Source organism: Oncorhynchus mykiss, chromosome 4 (genome assembly GCF_013265735.2).
Source record: "Oncorhynchus mykiss isolate Arlee chromosome 4, USDA_OmykA_1.1, whole genome shotgun sequence".
Taxonomy (NCBI): domain Eukaryota; kingdom Metazoa; phylum Chordata; class Actinopteri; order Salmoniformes; family Salmonidae; genus Oncorhynchus; species Oncorhynchus mykiss.
The window spans coordinates 33,092,557-33,111,817 of NC_048568.1; the positions used below are offsets into that span (position 1 = coordinate 33,092,557).

A 19,261-nucleotide genomic window follows, 5' to 3' on the forward strand; every position below is an offset into this window, starting at 1 on the left:
AATTAAGTGAATATTACCTTCCCGCGAATCATCTACAGTTCACTCTGTGTCCTTTCAGCAATCACCTCCTAATCTCTGCAAAACTGTTGCTGTTGCTGCCACCTCTATCCCTGCGAGGTTCACTGGATCTACAGTATCATCATCATTAACATTGTAATCATAATTAACACTGATCTCCCCACTGGCGGGGTGGAGCTTTCCCCAGACACTCATTCTAAATCAGCCCAAATGTCATTCTGAAGGACATACCAATGTAAAAGCACGGGGAAATGTTATAACCTGGGGGTTTTTATTAAGAGTAGCTAATATTTTTCTAGTAATTTCACTGTGAATCCCAGTTAGCAGGGGCAGGTGTGCTGCAGGTGAGGTGAGCGAAGTTGTGACCATTCCTTTCCCCAGGTGTCCCGTCCCAGGCTGCGACGGACAGGGTCATGTGACGGGGAAGTATGCGTCCCACCGCAGTGCGTCAGGCTGCCCCCTGGCGGCCAAACGGCAGAAGGACGGCTACGTTAACGGCTCCCAGTTTGCCTGGAAGTCCGGAAAGACAGATGGCATGTCGTGCCCAACCCCGGGCTGCGATGGATCGGGACATGTCAGTGGGAGCTTCCTGACACATCGGAGGTGGGTGGAGCTCTGCACAGCTGTGATGTACACAAGCAACTGTATATAAATGTAATCAAGTACCAGATCAAGAATCTAAATGATATGCTTGAGACCAGGGTTGGAGTCATGTCATGTGATTTTATTCACCAGTCTCTCCGGCTGTCCCCGTGCCACCTCAGCCATGAAGAAAGCCAGAATGACAGGAGTTGAAATGTTGACAATCAAGCAACGGGCAAGCAAAGGTAAGCTAACGCTCTAATACCAGTAGGAACCCTTGACTAGGCCACTAGCTGGTTCACTCAACAAATATTCAAGCTTAATCAAATCTTAAATTCTATTTCATGTTTCCTTTCTTCTAGGAATAGAAAAAGATGAGGAAATCAAACAGCTGGATGAAGAAATCAAAGATCTAAACGAATCGAACAATCAAGTGGAATCAGACATGATTAAACTTAGGACACAAGTAAGATTCATTCATTATTCATTTGAGATTCATTCATTATTATTCATTATTTATTACAGGTAGTAAGTAATGCTGAGTTTGGGCAAATTTTGAAACAGGTTGCTGGATTAAAGCTTAGACACTGATGTTTCAACCCCCCAAGTAACGGCGATACGTAAATGGCATGCATATTGGGAAGTGCCTCAGTGTCAGTCAAAACCCTCCTGTCAAACTGAATATCACAGTGCTTCATCTAAATTCAATGTATTTTTCCCCTTTCCCAGATCACCACTATGGAGACTAACCTGAAGTCCATAGAGGACGAGAACAAAGTGATTGAGCAGCAGAATGACTCCCTACTGCACGAGCTAGCCAACCTCAGCCACTCTCTCATCAACAGCTTAGCTAATATCCAGCTCCCACATATGGTACGTAGCAACACAACCTGGCACAACCTGGCCTATAACAGTTACTGTCAGACAAGCACTGTATCAATTAATGATCTAAGCTGCATTTACATTTTCTGGATAAGCACTTTGTGACATCTGAGCTGGATAAGCACTTTGTGACATCTGAGCTGGATAAGCACTTTGTGACATCTGAGATGGACAAGCACTTTGTGACATCTGAGCTGGATAAGCACTTTGTGACATCTGAGCTGGATAAGCACTTTGTGACATCTGAGCTGGATAAGCACTTTGTGACAGCTGAGCTGGATAAGCACTTTGTGACATCTGAGCTGGATAAGCACTTTGTGACATCTGAGCTGGATAAGCACTTTGTGACATCTGAGATGGACAAGCACTTTGTGACATCTGAGCTGGATAAGCACTTTGTGACATCTGAGATGAATAAGCACTTTGTGACATCTGAGCTGGATAAGCACTTTGTGACATCTGAGCTGGATAAGCACATTGTGACATCTGAGATGGACAAGCACTTTGTGACATCTGAGCTGGATAAGCACTTTGTGACATCTGAGATGGACAAGCACTTTGTGACATCTGAGATGGACAAGCACTTTGTGACATCTGAGATGGACAAGCACTTATGCCATAGAAATAAAGAAAAGGGTTACGGGGAATAGGGTGTGGGGTTAGGGAGTAAAGAGATAGTAGATGGTACACTTGAGAGCATGCCAATTTCATGTTCCATAATTGGAAGTGTGTTGAAACCATTGAGCTATAAAAGAACGGTTGAAACCCAGGGCCATTTGCATTTGATTAGTCAATGTAACCGAGTTAAAACAAGACATGGTCATATCATGATATCGGCTTATTCCACTCATTCTACCAAATTGGATATGTTTATTTCCATAGTGATTGTTTGCTGATGCCTGAAATGGAACACTTGAAACATATGAAAATATACATCTTATGTAATGCTGTAAAAATCATTGCAAGGAGTAACTGACATAAGGGCAGACTCCAATGAAATAGTTGGGTTTCCTCATCTGCTTCTTTCTGTTTGTCACTTGTTTTCTCAGCTGTTCATGGGCTTCTGTGCTACAAAACTTACCTTACAGACTAGTAATTACTAATGCTCCCCCCCACCCCGCGCTGCCTTGTTGTGTCATGTGCCTGTATTATCCAATAACACCTCTTGTGTATGAAGACGAACAGGGCTGATTGGATACTTCCCGATTTAAAAGGCACCAAAGTTGCTTATTAACAACTGAAATCCCTCCCTCTGAATATGGCTCACTGTTTGCCACCCATTCCCGCGAGGGGATCACGTTTTATTAGGGTTATAACGCATTTTGTTAGTGTGGAGCCATATCCGTTTGTGCCTTAGCTAACTGATATAGTCATTGTTATGCCAAACGTCATGATGTGACAACAACTATTAGCAAAACAGCACAAAAAGATCTGCGACCAGGCTATTATGTTGCTCCTTTTTGTACAGCAGGCTAATAGAATTCTATCTCTATTCTCTTCACACCTCTTCCTGTAGAAACCGATGCCACAGAAAGAGGCCCCAGTTAAACATAGCTGCTGTTTACAGATGCCCCACAGAGTAAGAGATTCCATTTCATAGTCTAATTATTATCCTTTAATCCTGCACTATCATCACCTTCCTCCCTTTAGTGTTCCTCCTATACTCGTGAACACTCTGTGTATGCATCACAATTATCCATACATGTGGCTGCGTTATACTATGATTCAAGTGTCCCATGACATCAGGCAGTGGTCATGTTGGAGTAACACAACAAGCCATATTTAAACTGTATTATAACCCAGTTATAGGACCAAGTTTGTTCAGTCCGCTATTGCATATTCAATGTCTCTTTGTCTTCTCCTGTCACATTGTGTCTTCCTGTCTGAGAAATGGTGTGTAATGTCATCATTTCCACTGCATAAGCTAAGCATCAAACATCTATCCATTCCATGACATGCTCTAAATATGACTCAGGATGGTTTGGAGTTGCATTAGATTAACTGTACTGTACTTATGACCATGTTGTCAGATTGTATATACACACTTAGTACAACCCAACTACACTGTGTTAGTACAACCCCACTATACTGTGTTAGTATAACACCACTATACTGTGTTAGTACAACCCCACTATACAACCCCACTAAACTGTGTTAGTACAACCCCACTATACTGTGTTAGTATAACCCCACTATACTGTGTTAGTACAACCCCACTATACAACCCCACTATACTGTGTTAGTACAACCCCACTATACTGTGTAAGTATAACCCCACTATACTGTGTTAGTACAACCCCACTATACTGTGTAAGTATAACCCCACTATACTGTGTTAGTACAACCCCACTATACTGTGTTAGTACAACCCCACTATACAACCCCACTATACTGTGTTAGTACAACCCCACTATACTGTGTTAGTACAACCCCACTATACTGTGTAAGTATAACCCCACTATACTGTGTTAGTATAACCCCATCATACTGTGTTAGTATAACCCCACTATACTGTGTTAGTATAACCCCAAAATACTGTGTTAGTATAACCCCACAATACTGTGTTAGTACAACCCCACTATACAACCCCACTATACTGTGTTAGTACAACCCAACTATACTGTGTTAGTACAACCCCACTATACAACCCCACTATACTGTTAGTACAACCCCACTATACTGTGTTAGTACAACCCCACTATACTGTGTTAGTATAACCCCAACATACTGTGTTAGTACAACTTCAATATACTGTGTTAGTACAACCCAACTATACAACCTCACTATACTGTGTTAGTATAACCCCGCTATATTGTGTTAGTACAACCCCACTATACTGTGTTAGTACAACCCCACTATACAACCCCACTATACTGTGTTAGTACAACCCCACTATACTATGTTAGTACAACCTCACTATACTGTGTTAGTACAACCCCACCATACTGTGTTAGTACAACCCCACTATACAACCCCACTATACTGTGTTAGTACAACCCCACCATACTGTGTTAGTACAACCCCACCATACAACCCCACTATACTATGTTAGTATAACCCCACTATACAACCCCACTATACTGTGTTAGTACAACCCCAATATACTGTGTTAGTACAACCTCACTATACTGTGTTAGTACAACCTCACTATACTGTGTTAGTACAACCCCACTATACTGTGTTAGTACAACCCCACTATACAACCCCACTATACTGTGTTAGTACAACCTCAATATACTGTGTTAGTACAACCTCACTATACTGTGTTAGTACAACCTCACTATACTGTGTTAGTACAACCCCACCATACAACCCCACTATACTGTGTTAGTACAACCGCACTATACAACCCCACTATACTGTGTTAGTACAACCCCAATATACTGTGTTAGTACAACCTCACTATACTGTGTTAGTACAACCCCACTATACTGTGTTAGTTCAACCCCACTATACTGTGTTAGTACAAACCCACTATACAACCCCACTATACTGTGTTAGTACAACCCCACTATACTGTGCTAGTACAACCCAACTATACAACCCCACTATACTGTGTTAGTATAACCCCACTATACTGTGTTAGTCCAACCTCACTATACTGTGTTAGTACAACCCCACTATACTGTGTTAGTACAACCCCACTATACTGTGTTAGTACAACCCCACTATACAACCCCACTATACTGTGTTAGTACAACCCCACTATACTATGTTAGTACAACCCCACTATACAACCCCACTATACTGTGTTAGTACAACCCCAATATACTGTGTTAGTACAACCCCACTATACTGTGTTATTACAACCCAAATATATAACCCCACTATACTGTGTTAGTACAACCCCACTATACAACCCCACTATACTGTGTTAGTACAACCCCACTATACTGTGTTAGTACAACCCCACTATACTGTGTTAGTACAACCCAACTATACAACCCCACTATACTGTGTTAGTATAACCCAACTATACTGTGTTAGTCCAACCTCACTATACTGTGTTAGTACAACCCAACTATACAACCCCACTATACTGTGTTAGTATAACCCAACTATACTGTGTTAGTCCAACCTCACTATACCGTGTTAGTACAACCTCACTATACTGTGTAAGTACAACCCTACTATACTGTGTTAGTACAACCCCACTATACTGTGTTAGTACAACCCCACTATACAACCCCACTATACTGTGTTAGTACAACCCCACTATACTATGTTAGTACAACCTCACTATACTGTGTTAGTATACCCCACCATACTGTGTTAGTACAACCCCACTATACAACCCCACTATACTGTGTTAGTACAACCCCAATATACTGTGTTAGTACAACCCTACTATACTGTGTTAGTACAACCCCACTATACTGTGTTAGTACAACCACACTATACAACCCCACTATACTGTGTTAGTACAACCCCACTATACTATGTTAGTACAACCCCACTATACTGTGTTAGTAAAACCCCACTATACTGTGTTAGTACAACCCCACTATACAACCCCACTATACTGTGTTAGTACAACCCCACTATACTATGTTAGTACAACCCCACTATACAACCCCACTATACTGTGTTAGTACAACCCCAATATACTGTGTTAGTACAACCCCACTATACAACCCCACAAAACTGTGTTATTACAACCCAAATATATAACCCCACTATACTGTGTTAGTACAACCCCACTATACAACCCCACTATACTGTGTTAGTACAACCCCACCATACTGTGTTAGTACAACCCCACTATACTGTGTTAGTACAACCCAACTATACAACTCCACTATACTGTGTTAGTATAACCCAACTATACTTTGTTAGTCCAACCTCACTATACCGTGTTAGTACAACCTCACTATACTGTGTTAGTACAACCCTACTATACTGTGTTAGTACAACCCCACTATACTGTGTTAGTACAACCCCACTATACAACCCCACTATACTGTGTTAGTACAACCCCACTATACTATGTTAGTACAACCTCACTATACTGTGTTAGTATACCCCACCATACTGTGTTAGTACAACCCCACTATACAACCCCACTATACTGTGTTAGTACAACCCCACCATACTGTGTTAGTACAACCCCACCATACAACCCCACTATACTATGTTAGTATAACCCCACTATACAACCCCACTATACTGTGTTAGTACAACCCCAATATACTGTGTTAGTACAACCTCACTATACTGTGTTAGTACAACCTCACTATACTGTGTTAGTACAACCCCACTATACTGTGTTAGTACAACCCCACTATACAACCCCACTATACTGTGTTAGTACAACCTCAATATACTGTGTTAGTACAACCTCACTATACTGTGTTAGTACAACCTCACTATACTGTGTTAGTACAACCCCACCATACAACCCCACTATACTGTGTTAGTACAACCGCACTATACAACCCCACTATACTGTGTTAGTACAACCCCAATATACTGTGTTAGTACAACCTCACTATACTGTGTTAGTACAACCCCACTATACTGTGTTAGTTCAACCCCACTATACTGTGTTAGTACAAACCCACTATACAACCCCACTATACTGTGTTAGTACAACCCCACTATACTGTGCTAGTACAACCCAACTATACAACCCCACTATACTGTGTTAGTATAACCCCACTATACTGTGTTAGTCCAACCTCACTATACTGTGTTAGTACAACCCCACTATACTGTGTTAGTACAACCCCACTATACTGTGTTAGTACAACCCCACTATACAACCCCACTATACTGTGTTAGTACAACCCCACTATACTATGTTAGTACAACCCCACTATACAACCCCACTATACTGTGTTAGTACAACCCCAATATACTGTGTTAGTACAACCCCACTATACTGTGTTATTACAACCCAAATATATAACCCCACTATACTGTGTTAGTACAACCCCACTATACAACCCCACTATACTGTGTTAGTACAACCCCACCATACTGTGTTAGTACAACCCCACTATACTGTGTTAGTACAACCCAACTATACAACCCCACTATACTGTGTTAGTATAACCCAACTATACTGTGTTAGTCCAACCTCACTATACTGTGTTAGTACAACCCAACTATACAACCCCACTATACTGTGTTAGTATAACCCAACTATACTGTGTTAGTCCAACCTCACTATACCGTGTTAGTACAACCTCACTATACTGTGTTAGTACAACCCTACTATACTGTGTTAGTACAACCCCACTATACTGTGTTAGTACAACCCCACTATACAACCCCACTATACTGTGTTAGTACAACCCCACTATACTATGTTAGTACAACCTCACTATACTGTGTTAGTATACCCCACCATACTGTGTTAGTACAACCCCACTATACAACCCCACTATACTGTGTTAGTACAACCCCAATATACTGTGTTAGTACAACCCTACTATACTGTGTTAGTACAACCCCACTATACTGTGTTAGTACAACCACACTATACAACCCCACTATACTGTGTTAGTACAACCCCACTATACTATGTTAGTACAACCCCACTATACTGTGTTAGTACAACCCCACTATACTGTGTTAGTACAACCCCACTATACAACCCCACTATACTGTGTTAGTACAACCCCACTATACTATGTTAGTACAACCCCACTATACAACCCCACTATACTGTGTTAGTACAACCCCAATATACTGTGTTAGTACAACCCCACTATACAACCCCACAAAACTGTGTTATTACAACCCAAATATATAACCCCACTATACTGTGTTAGTACAACCCCACTATACAACCCCACTATACTGTGTTAGTACAACCCCACCATACTGTGTTAGTACAACCCCACTATACTGTGTTAGTACAACCCAACTATACAACCCCACTATACTGTGTTAGTATAACCCAACTATACTTTGTTAGTCCAACCTCACTATACCGTGTTAGTACAACCTCACTATACTGTGTTAGTACAACCCTACTATACTGTGTTAGTACAACCCCACTATACTGTGTTAGTACAACCCCACTATACAACCCCACTATACTGTGTTAGTACAACCCCACTATACTATGTTAGTACAACCTCACTATACTGTGTTAGTATACCCCACCATACTGTGTTAGTACAACCCCACTATACAACCCCACTATACTGTGTTAGTACAACCCCAATATACTGTGTCAGTACAACCTCACTATACTGTGTTAGTACAACCCCACTATACTGTGTTAGTACAACCCCACTATACTGTGTTAGTACAACCCCACTATACAAACCCACTACACTGTGTTAGTACAACCTCACTATACTGTGTTAGTACAACCCCACTATACTGTGTTAGTACAACCCCACTATACAACCCCACTATACTGTGTTAGTACAACCTCAATATACTGTGTTAGTACAACCTCACTATACTGTGTTAGTACAACCTCACTATACTGTGTTAGTACAACCCCACCATACAACCCCACTATACTGTGTTAGTACAACCGCACTATACAACCCCACTATACTGTGTTAGTACAACCCCAATATACTGTGTTAGTACAACCTCACTATACTGTGTTAGTACAACCCCACTATACTGTGTTAGTTCAACCCCACTATACTGTGTTAGTACAAACCCACTATACAACCCCACTATACTGTGTTAGTACAACCCCACTATACTGTGCTAGTACAACCCAACTATACAACCCCACTATACTGTGTTAGTATAACCCCACTATACTGTGTTAGTCCAACCTCACTATACTGTGTTAGTACAACCCCACTATACTGTGTTAGTACAACCCCACTATACTGTGTTAGTACAACCCCACTATACAACCCCACTATACTGTGTTAGTACAACCCCACTATACTATGTTAGTACAACCCCACTATACAACCCCACTATACTGTGTTAGTACAACCCCAATATACTGTGTTAGTACAACCCCACTATACTGTGTTATTACAACCCAAATATATAACCCCACTATACTGTGTTAGTACAACCCCACTATACAACCCCACTATACTGTGTTAGTACAACCCCACCATACTGTGTTAGTACAACCCCACTATACTGTGTTAGTACAACCCAACTATACAACCCCACTATACTGTGTTAGTATAACCCAACTATACTGTGTTAGTCCAACCTCACTATACTGTGTTAGTACAACCCAACTATACAACCCCACTATACTGTGTTAGTATAACCCAACTATACTGTGTTAGTCCAACCTCACTATACCGTGTTAGTACAACCTCACTATACTGTGTTAGTACAACCCTACTATACTGTGTTAGTACAACCCCACTATACTGTGTTAGTACAACCCCACTATACAACCCCACTATACTGTGTTAGTACAACCCCACTATACTATGTTAGTACAACCTCACTATACTGTGTTAGTATACCCCACCATACTGTGTTAGTACAACCCCACTATACAACCCCACTATACTGTGTTAGTACAACCCCAATATACTGTGTTAGTACAACCCTACTATACTGTGTTAGTACAACCCCACTATACTGTGTTAGTACAACCACACTATACAACCCCACTATACTGTGTTAGTACAACCCCACTATACTATGTTAGTACAACCCCACTATACTGTGTTAGTACAACCCCACTATACTGTGTTAGTACAACCCCACTATACAACCCCACTATACTGTGTTAGTACAACCCCACTATACTATGTTAGTACAACCCCACTATACAACCCCACTATACTGTGTTAGTACAACCCCAATATACTGTGTTAGTACAACCCCACTATACAACCCCACAAAACTGTGTTATTACAACCCAAATATATAACCCCACTATACTGTGTTAGTACAACCCCACTATACAACCCCACTATACTGTGTTAGTACAACCCCACCATACTGTGTTAGTACAACCCCACTATACTGTGTTAGTACAACCCAACTATACAACCCCACTATACTGTGTTAGTATAACCCAACTATACTTTGTTAGTCCAACCTCACTATACCGTGTTAGTACAACCTCACTATACTGTGTTAGTACAACCCTACTATACTGTGTTAGTACAACCCCACTATACTGTGTTAGTACAACCCCACTATACAACACCACTATACTGTGTTAGTACAACCCCACTATACTATGTTAGTACAACCTCACTATACTGTGTTAGTATACCCCACCATACTGTGTTAGTACAACCCCACTATACAACCCCACTATACTGTGTTAGTACAACCCCACCATACTGTGTTAGTACAACCCCACCATACAACCCCACTATACTATGTTAGTATAACCCCACTATACAACCCCACTATACTGTGTTAGTACAACCCCAATATACTGTGTTAGTACAACCTCACTATACTGTGTTAGTACAACCTCACTATACTGTGTTAGTACAACCCCACTATACTGTGTTAGTACAACCCCACTATACAACCCCACTATACTGTGTTAGTACAACCTCAATATACTGTGTTAGTACAACCTCACTATACTGTGTTAGTACAACCTCACTATACTGTGTTAGTACAACCCCACCATACAACCCCACTATACTGTGTTAGTACAACCGCACTATACAACCCCACTATACTGTGTTAGTACAACCCCAATATACTGTGTTAGTACAACCTCACTATACTGTGTTAGTACAACCCCACTATACTGTGTTAGTTCAACCCCACTATACTGTGTTAGTACAAACCCACTATACAACCCCACTATACTGTGTTAGTACAACCCCACTATACTGTGCTAGTACAACCCAACTATACAACCCCACTATACTGTGTTAGTATAACCCCACTATACTGTGTTAGTCCAACCTCACTATACTGTGTTAGTACAACCCCACTATACTGTGTTAGTACAACCCCACTATACTGTGTTAGTACAACCCCACTATACAACCCCACTATACTGTGTTAGTACAACCCCACTATACTATGTTAGTACAACCCCACTATACAACCCCACTATACTGTGTTAGTACAACCCCAATATACTGTGTTAGTACAACCCCACTATACTGTGTTATTACAACCCAAATATATAACCCCACTATACTGTGTTAGTACAACCCCACTATACAACCCCACTATACTGTGTTAGTACAACCCCACCATACTGTGTTAGTACAACCCCACTATACTGTGTTAGTACAACCCAACTATACAACCCCACTATACTGTGTTAGTATAACCCAACTATACTGTGTTAGTCCAACCTCACTATACTGTGTTAGTACAACCCAACTATACAACCCCACTATACTGTGTTAGTATAACCCAACTATACTGTGTTAGTCCAACCTCACTATACCGTGTTAGTACAACCTCACTATACTGTGTTAGTACAACCCTACTATACTGTGTTAGTACAACCCCACTATACTGTGTTAGTACAACCCCACTATACAACCCCACTATACTGTGTTAGTACAACCCCACTATACTATGTTAGTACAACCTCACTATACTGTGTTAGTATACCCCACCATACTGTGTTAGTACAACCCCACTATACAACCCCACTATACTGTGTTAGTACAACCCCACCATACTGTGTTAGTACAACCCCACCATACAACCCCACTATACTATGTTAGTATAACCCCACTATACAACCCCACTATACTGTGTTAGTACAACCCCAATATACTGTGTTAGTACAACCTCACTATACTGTGTTAGTACAACCTCACTATACTGTGTTAGTACAACCCCACTATACTGTGTTAGTACAACCCCACTATACAACCCCACTATACTGTGTTAGTACAACCTCAATATACTGTGTTAGTACAACCTCACTATACTGTGTTAGTACAACCTCACTATACTGTGTTAGTACAACCCCACCATACAACCCCACTATACTGTGTTAGTACAACCGCACTATACAACCCCACTATACTGTGTTAGTACAACCCCAATATACTGTGTTAGTACAACCTCACTATACTGTGTTAGTACAACCCCACTATACTGTGTTAGTTCAACCCCACTATACTGTGTTAGTACAAACCCACTATACAACCCCACTATACTGTGTTAGTACAACCCCACTATACTGTGCTAGTACAACCCAACTATACAACCCCACTATACTGTGTTAGTATAACCCCACTATACTGTGTTAGTCCAACCTCACTATACTGTGTTAGTACAACCCCACTATACTGTGTTAGTACAACCCCACTATACTGTGTTAGTACAACCCCACTATACAACCCCACTATACTGTGTTAGTACAACCCCACTATACTATGTTAGTACAACCCCACTATACAACCCCACTATACTGTGTTAGTACAACCCCAATATACTGTGTTAGTACAACCCCACTATACTGTGTTATTACAACCCAAATATATAACCCCACTATACTGTGTTAGTACAACCCCACTATACAACCCCACTATACTGTGTTAGTACAACCCCACCATACTGTGTTAGTACAACCCCACTATACTGTGTTAGTACAACCCAACTATACAACCCCACTATACTGTGTTAGTATAACCCAACTATACTGTGTTAGTCCAACCTCACTATACTGTGTTAGTACAACCCAACTATACAACCCCACTATACTGTGTTAGTATAACCCAACTATACTGTGTTAGTCCAACCTCACTATACCGTGTTAGTACAACCTCACTATACTGTGTTAGTACAACCCTACTATACTGTGTTAGTACAACCCCACTATACTGTGTTAGTACAACCCCACTATACAACCCCACTATACTGTGTTAGTACAACCCCACTATACTATGTTAGTACAACCTCACTATACTGTGTTAGTATACCCCACCATACTGTGTTAGTACAACCCCACTATACAACCCCACTATACTGTGTTAGTACAACCCCAATATACTGTGTTAGTACAACCCTACTATACTGTGTTAGTACAACCCCACTATACTGTGTTAGTACAACCACACTATACAACCCCACTATACTGTGTTAGTACAACCCCACTATACTATGTTAGTACAACCCCACTATACTGTGTTAGTACAACCCCACTATACTGTGTTAGTACAACCCCACTATACAACCCCACTATACTGTGTTAGTACAACCCCACTATACTATGTTAGTACAACCCCACTATACAACCCCACTATACTGTGTTAGTACAACCCCAATATACTGTGTTAGTACAACCCCACTATACAACCCCACAAAACTGTGTTATTACAACCCAAATATATAACCCCACTATACTGTGTTAGTACAACCCCACTATACAACCCCACTATACTGTGTTAGTACAACCCCACCATACTGTGTTAGTACAACCCCACTATACTGTGTTAGTACAACCCAACTATACAACCCCACTATACTGTGTTAGTATAACCCAACTATACTTTGTTAGTCCAACCTCACTATACCGTGTTAGTACAACCTCACTATACTGTGTTAGTACAACCCTACTATACTGTGTTAGTACAACCCCACTATACTGTGTTAGTACAACCCCACTATACAACCCCACTATACTGTGTTAGTACAACCCCACTATACTATGTTAGTACAACCTCACTATACTGTGTTAGTATACCCCACCATACTGTGTTAGTACAACCCCACTATACAACCCCACTATACTGTGTTAGTACAACCCCAATATACTGTGTCAGTACAACCTCACTATACTGTGTTAGTACAACCCCACTATACTGTGTTAGTACAACCCCACTATACTGTGTTAGTACAACCCCACTATACAAACCCACTACACTGTGTTAGTACAACCCCACTATACTGTGTTAGTACAACCACACTATACTGTGTTAGTACAACCCCACTACACTGTTTTAGTACAACCCCACTATACTGTGTTAGTACAACCCCACTATACTGTGTTAGTACAACCCCACTATACTGTGTTAGTACAAGCCCACTATACAACCCCACCATACTATGTTAGTACAACCCCACTATACTATGTTAGTATAACCTCAATATACTGTGTTAGTAAAAAACACCCTATACAAACCCACTACACTGTGTTAGTACAACCCCACTATACTGTGTTAGTACAACCACACTATACTGTGTTAGTACAACCCCACTATATAACCCCACTATTCTGTGTTAGTATAACCCCACAATACTGTGTTAGTACAACCCCACTACACTGTTTTAGTACAACCCCACTATACTGTGTTAGTACAACCCCACTATACTGTGTTAGTACAAGCCCACTATACAACCCCACTATACTGTGTTAGTACAACCCCACTATACTGTGTTAGTACAACCCCATTATACTGTGTTAGTACAACCCAACTATACAACCCCACTATACTGTGTTACTACAACCCCACTATACTGTGTTAGTCCAACCTCACTATACTGTGTTAGTACAACCTCACTATACTGTGTTAGTACAACCCCACTATACTGTGTTAGTACAACCCCACTATACAACCCCACTATACTATGTTAGTACAACCCCACTATACTATGTTAGTATAACCCCAATATACTGTGTTAGTAAAAACCCCCTATACAAACCCACTACACTGTGTTAGTACAACCCCACTATACTGTGTTAGTACAACCCCACTATACTGTGTTAGTACAACCCCACAATACTGTGTTAGTACAACCCCACTACACTGTTTTAGTACAACCCCACTATACTGTGTTAGTACAACCCCACTATACTGTGTTAGTACAACCCCACTATACAACCCCATTATACTGTGTTAGTATAACCCCACAATACTGTGTTAGTACAACCCCACTATACTGTGTTAGTACAACCCCACTATACTGTGTTAGTACAACCCCACTATACTGTGTTAGTATAACCCCACTATACTGTGTTAGTATAACCCCACTATACTGTGTTAGTACAACCCCACAATACTGTGTTAGTACAACCCCACTATACTGTGTTAGTATAACCCCACTATACAACCCCACTATACTATGTTAGTATAACCCCAATATACTGTGTTAGTAAAAACCCCCTATACAAACCCACTACACAGTGTTAGTACAACCCCACTATACTGTGTTAGTACAACCCCACTATACTGTGTTAGTACAACCCCACTATACAACCCCATTATACTGTGTTAGTATAACCCCACAATACTGTGTTAGTACAACCCCACTATACTGTGTTAGTATAACCCCACTATACTGTGTTAATACAACCTCACTATACTGTGTTAGTACAACCCCACTATACTGTGTTAGTATAACCCCAATATGCTGTGTTAGTACAACCCAACTATACTGTGTAAGTACAACCTCACTATACTGTGTTAGTACAACCCAACTATACTGTGTTAGTACAACCCCACTATACAACCCCACTATACTGTGTTAGTACAACCCCACTATACTGTGTTAGTACAACCCCAATATACTGTGTTAGTATAACCCCAACATACTGTGTTAGTACAACCCCACTATACTGTGTTAGTACAACCCAAATATACAACCCCACTATACTGTGTTAGTACAACCCCACCATACTGTGTTAGTACAACCCCACCATACAACCCCACTATACTGTATTAGTACAACCCCACTATACAACCCCACTATACTGTGTTAGTACAACCCCACTATACTATGTTAGCACAACCTCACTATACTGTGTTAGTACAACCCCACCATACTGTGTTAGTACAACCCCACTATACAACCCCACTATACTGTGTTAGTACAACCCCGACATACTGTGTTAGTACAACCCCACCATACAACCCCACTATACTGTGTTAGTACAACCCCACTATACAACCCCACTATACTGTGTTAGTACAACCCCACCATACTGTGTTAGTACAACCCCACCATACAACCCCACTATACTGTGTTAGTACAACCCCAATATACTGTGTTAGTACAACCTCACTATACTTTGTTAGTACAACTCCACTATACTGTGTTAGTACAACCCCACTATACTGTGTTAGTACAAACCCACTATACAACCCCACTATACTGTGTTAGTACAACCCCACTATACTGTGTTAGTACAACCCCACTATACTGTGTTAGTACAACCCCACTATACTGTGTTAGTATAACCCCACTATACTGTGTTAGTACAACCTCACTATACTGTGTTAGTACAACCTCACTATACTGTGTTAGTACAACCCCACTATACAACCCCACCAAACTGTGTTATTACAACCCAAATATATAACCCCACTATACTGTGTTAGTACAACCCCACTATACAACCTCACTATACTGTGTTAGTACAACCTCACTATACTGTGTTAGTACAACCCCACTATACTGTGTTAGTACAACCCCACTATACTGTGTTAGTACAAACCCACTATACAACCCCACTATACTGTGTTAGTACAACCCCACTATACTGTGTTAGTACAACCCCACTATACTGTGTTAGTACAACCCCACTATACTGTGTTAGTACAACCCCACTATACTGTGTTAGTACAACCCAACTATACAACCCCACTATACTGTGTTAGTATAACCCCACTATACTATGTTAGTATAACCCCAATATACTGTGTTAGTAAAAAAACACCCCTATACAAACCCACTACACTTTGTTAGTACAACCCCACTATACTGTGTTAGTACAACCCCACTATACTGTGTTAGTACAACCCCACCATATAACCCCACTATTCTGTGTTAGTATAACCCCACAATACTGTGTTAGTATAACCCCACTATACTCTGTTAGTACAACCCCACTACACTGTTTTAGTACAACCCCACTATACTGTGTTAGTACAACCCCACTATACTGTGTTAGTATAACCCCACTATACTGTGTTAGTACAACCTCACTATACTGTGTTAGTACAACCCCACTATACAGCCCCACTATACTGTGTTAGTACAACCCCACTATACTGTGTTAGTATAACCCCACTATACAACCCCACTATACTGTGTTAGTACAACCCCACTATACTGTGTTAGTATAACCCCACTATACTGTGTTAGTATAACCCCACTATACAACCCCACTATACTGTGTTAGTACAACCCCACAATACTGTGTTAGCACAACCCCACTATACTGTGTTAGTATAACCCCACTACACAACCCCACTATACTGTGTTAGTATAACCCCACTATACAACCCCACTATACTGTGTTAGTATAACCCCACTATACTGTGTTAGTACAACCCCACTATACAACCCCACTATACTGTGTTAGTACAACCCCAAAATACAACCCCACTATACTGTGTTAGTATAACCCCACTATACAACCCCACTATACTGTGTTAGTACAACCCCACGATACTGTGTTAGTACAACCCCACTATACTGTGTTAGTACACCCACACTATACAACCCCACTATACTGTGTTAGTACAACCCCACTATACAACCCCACTATACTGTGTTAGTACAACCCCACTATACTGTGTTAGTATAACCCCACATACTGTGTTAGTATAACCCCACTATACTGTGTTAGTACAACCCCACAATACTGTGTTAGTACAATCCCACTATACTGTGTTAGTATAACCCCACTATACAACCCCACTATACTATGTTAGTACAACCCCACTATACTATGTTAGTATAACCCCAATATACTGTGTTAGTAAAAAAACCCTATACAAACCCACTACACTGTGTTAGTACAACCCCACAATACTGTGTTAGTACAACCCCACTATGCTGTGTTAGTAAAACCCCACAATAATGTGTTAGTACAATCCCACTATACTGTGTTAGTACAACCCCACTATACTGTGTTAGTACAACCCCACAATACTGTGTTAGTACAATCCCACTATACTGTGTTAGTACAACCCCACTATACTGTGTTAGTATAACCGCACTATACAACCCCACTATACTGTGTTAGTACAACCCCACTATACTGTGTTAGTACAACCCCACTATACTGTGTTAGTACAACCCCACTATACTGTGTTAGTATAACCCCACTATACTGTGTTAGTACAACCTCACTATACTGTGTTAGTACAACCTCACTATACTGTGTTAGTACAACCCCACTATACTGTGTTAGTACAACCCCACTATACTGTGTTAGTACAACCCCACTGTACAACCCCACCATACTATGTTAGTACAACCCCACTATACTATGTTAGTATAACCCCAATATACTGTGTTAGTAAAAAACACCCCTATACAAACCCACTACACTGTGTTAGTACAACCCCACTATACTGTGTTATTACAACCCCACTATACTGTGTTAGTACAACCCCACCATATAACCCCACTATTCTGTGTTAGTATAACCCCACAATATTGTGTTAGTATAACCCCACTATACTGTGTTAGTACAACCCCACTATACTGTGTTAGTATAACCCCACTACACTGTGTTAGTATAACCCCACTATACTGGTTTAGTACAACCTCACTATACTGTGTTAGTACAACCCCACTATACAGCCCCACTATACTGTGTTAGTACAACCCCACTATACTGTGTTAGTATAACCCCACTATACAACCCCACTATACTGTGTTAGTACAACCCCACTATACTGTGTTAGTATAACCCCACTATACTGTGTTAGTATAGCCCCACTATACAACCCCACTATACTGTGTTAGTACAACCCCACAATACTGTGTTAGTACAACCCCACTATACTGTGTTAGTATAACCCCACTATACAACCCCACTATACTGTGTTAGTATAACCCCACTATACAACCCCACTATACTGTGTTAGTATAACCCCACTATACTGTGTTAGTACAACCCCACTATACAACCCCACTATAC

General features: G+C 40.8%; 1 protein-coding gene across 9 annotated transcripts in view; it reads left to right on the top strand.

Annotated features, from left to right (window-relative positions):
* The window catches only part of LOC110521081 (myelin transcription factor 1-like protein), a 152,856-nt gene that overhangs the window by 127,350 nt on the left and 6,245 nt on the right, over positions 1 to 19,261 (top strand). For 7 of the 9 annotated variants that reach the window (XM_036976123.1, XM_036976122.1, XM_036976124.1 and 4 more), the window contains exons 18-22: positions 400 to 621; positions 754 to 845; positions 963 to 1,066; positions 1,330 to 1,473; positions 2,999 to 3,061. In XM_036976123.1, the coding sequence (XP_036832018.1) occupies positions 400 to 621; positions 754 to 845; positions 963 to 1,066; positions 1,330 to 1,473; positions 2,999 to 3,061 (625 nt within the window). The remainder of the gene's footprint in view (positions 1 to 399; positions 622 to 753; positions 846 to 962; positions 1,067 to 1,329; positions 1,474 to 2,998; positions 3,062 to 19,261) is intronic. The other 2 variants (XM_036976127.1, XM_036976129.1) reach the window with 1 other exon arrangement.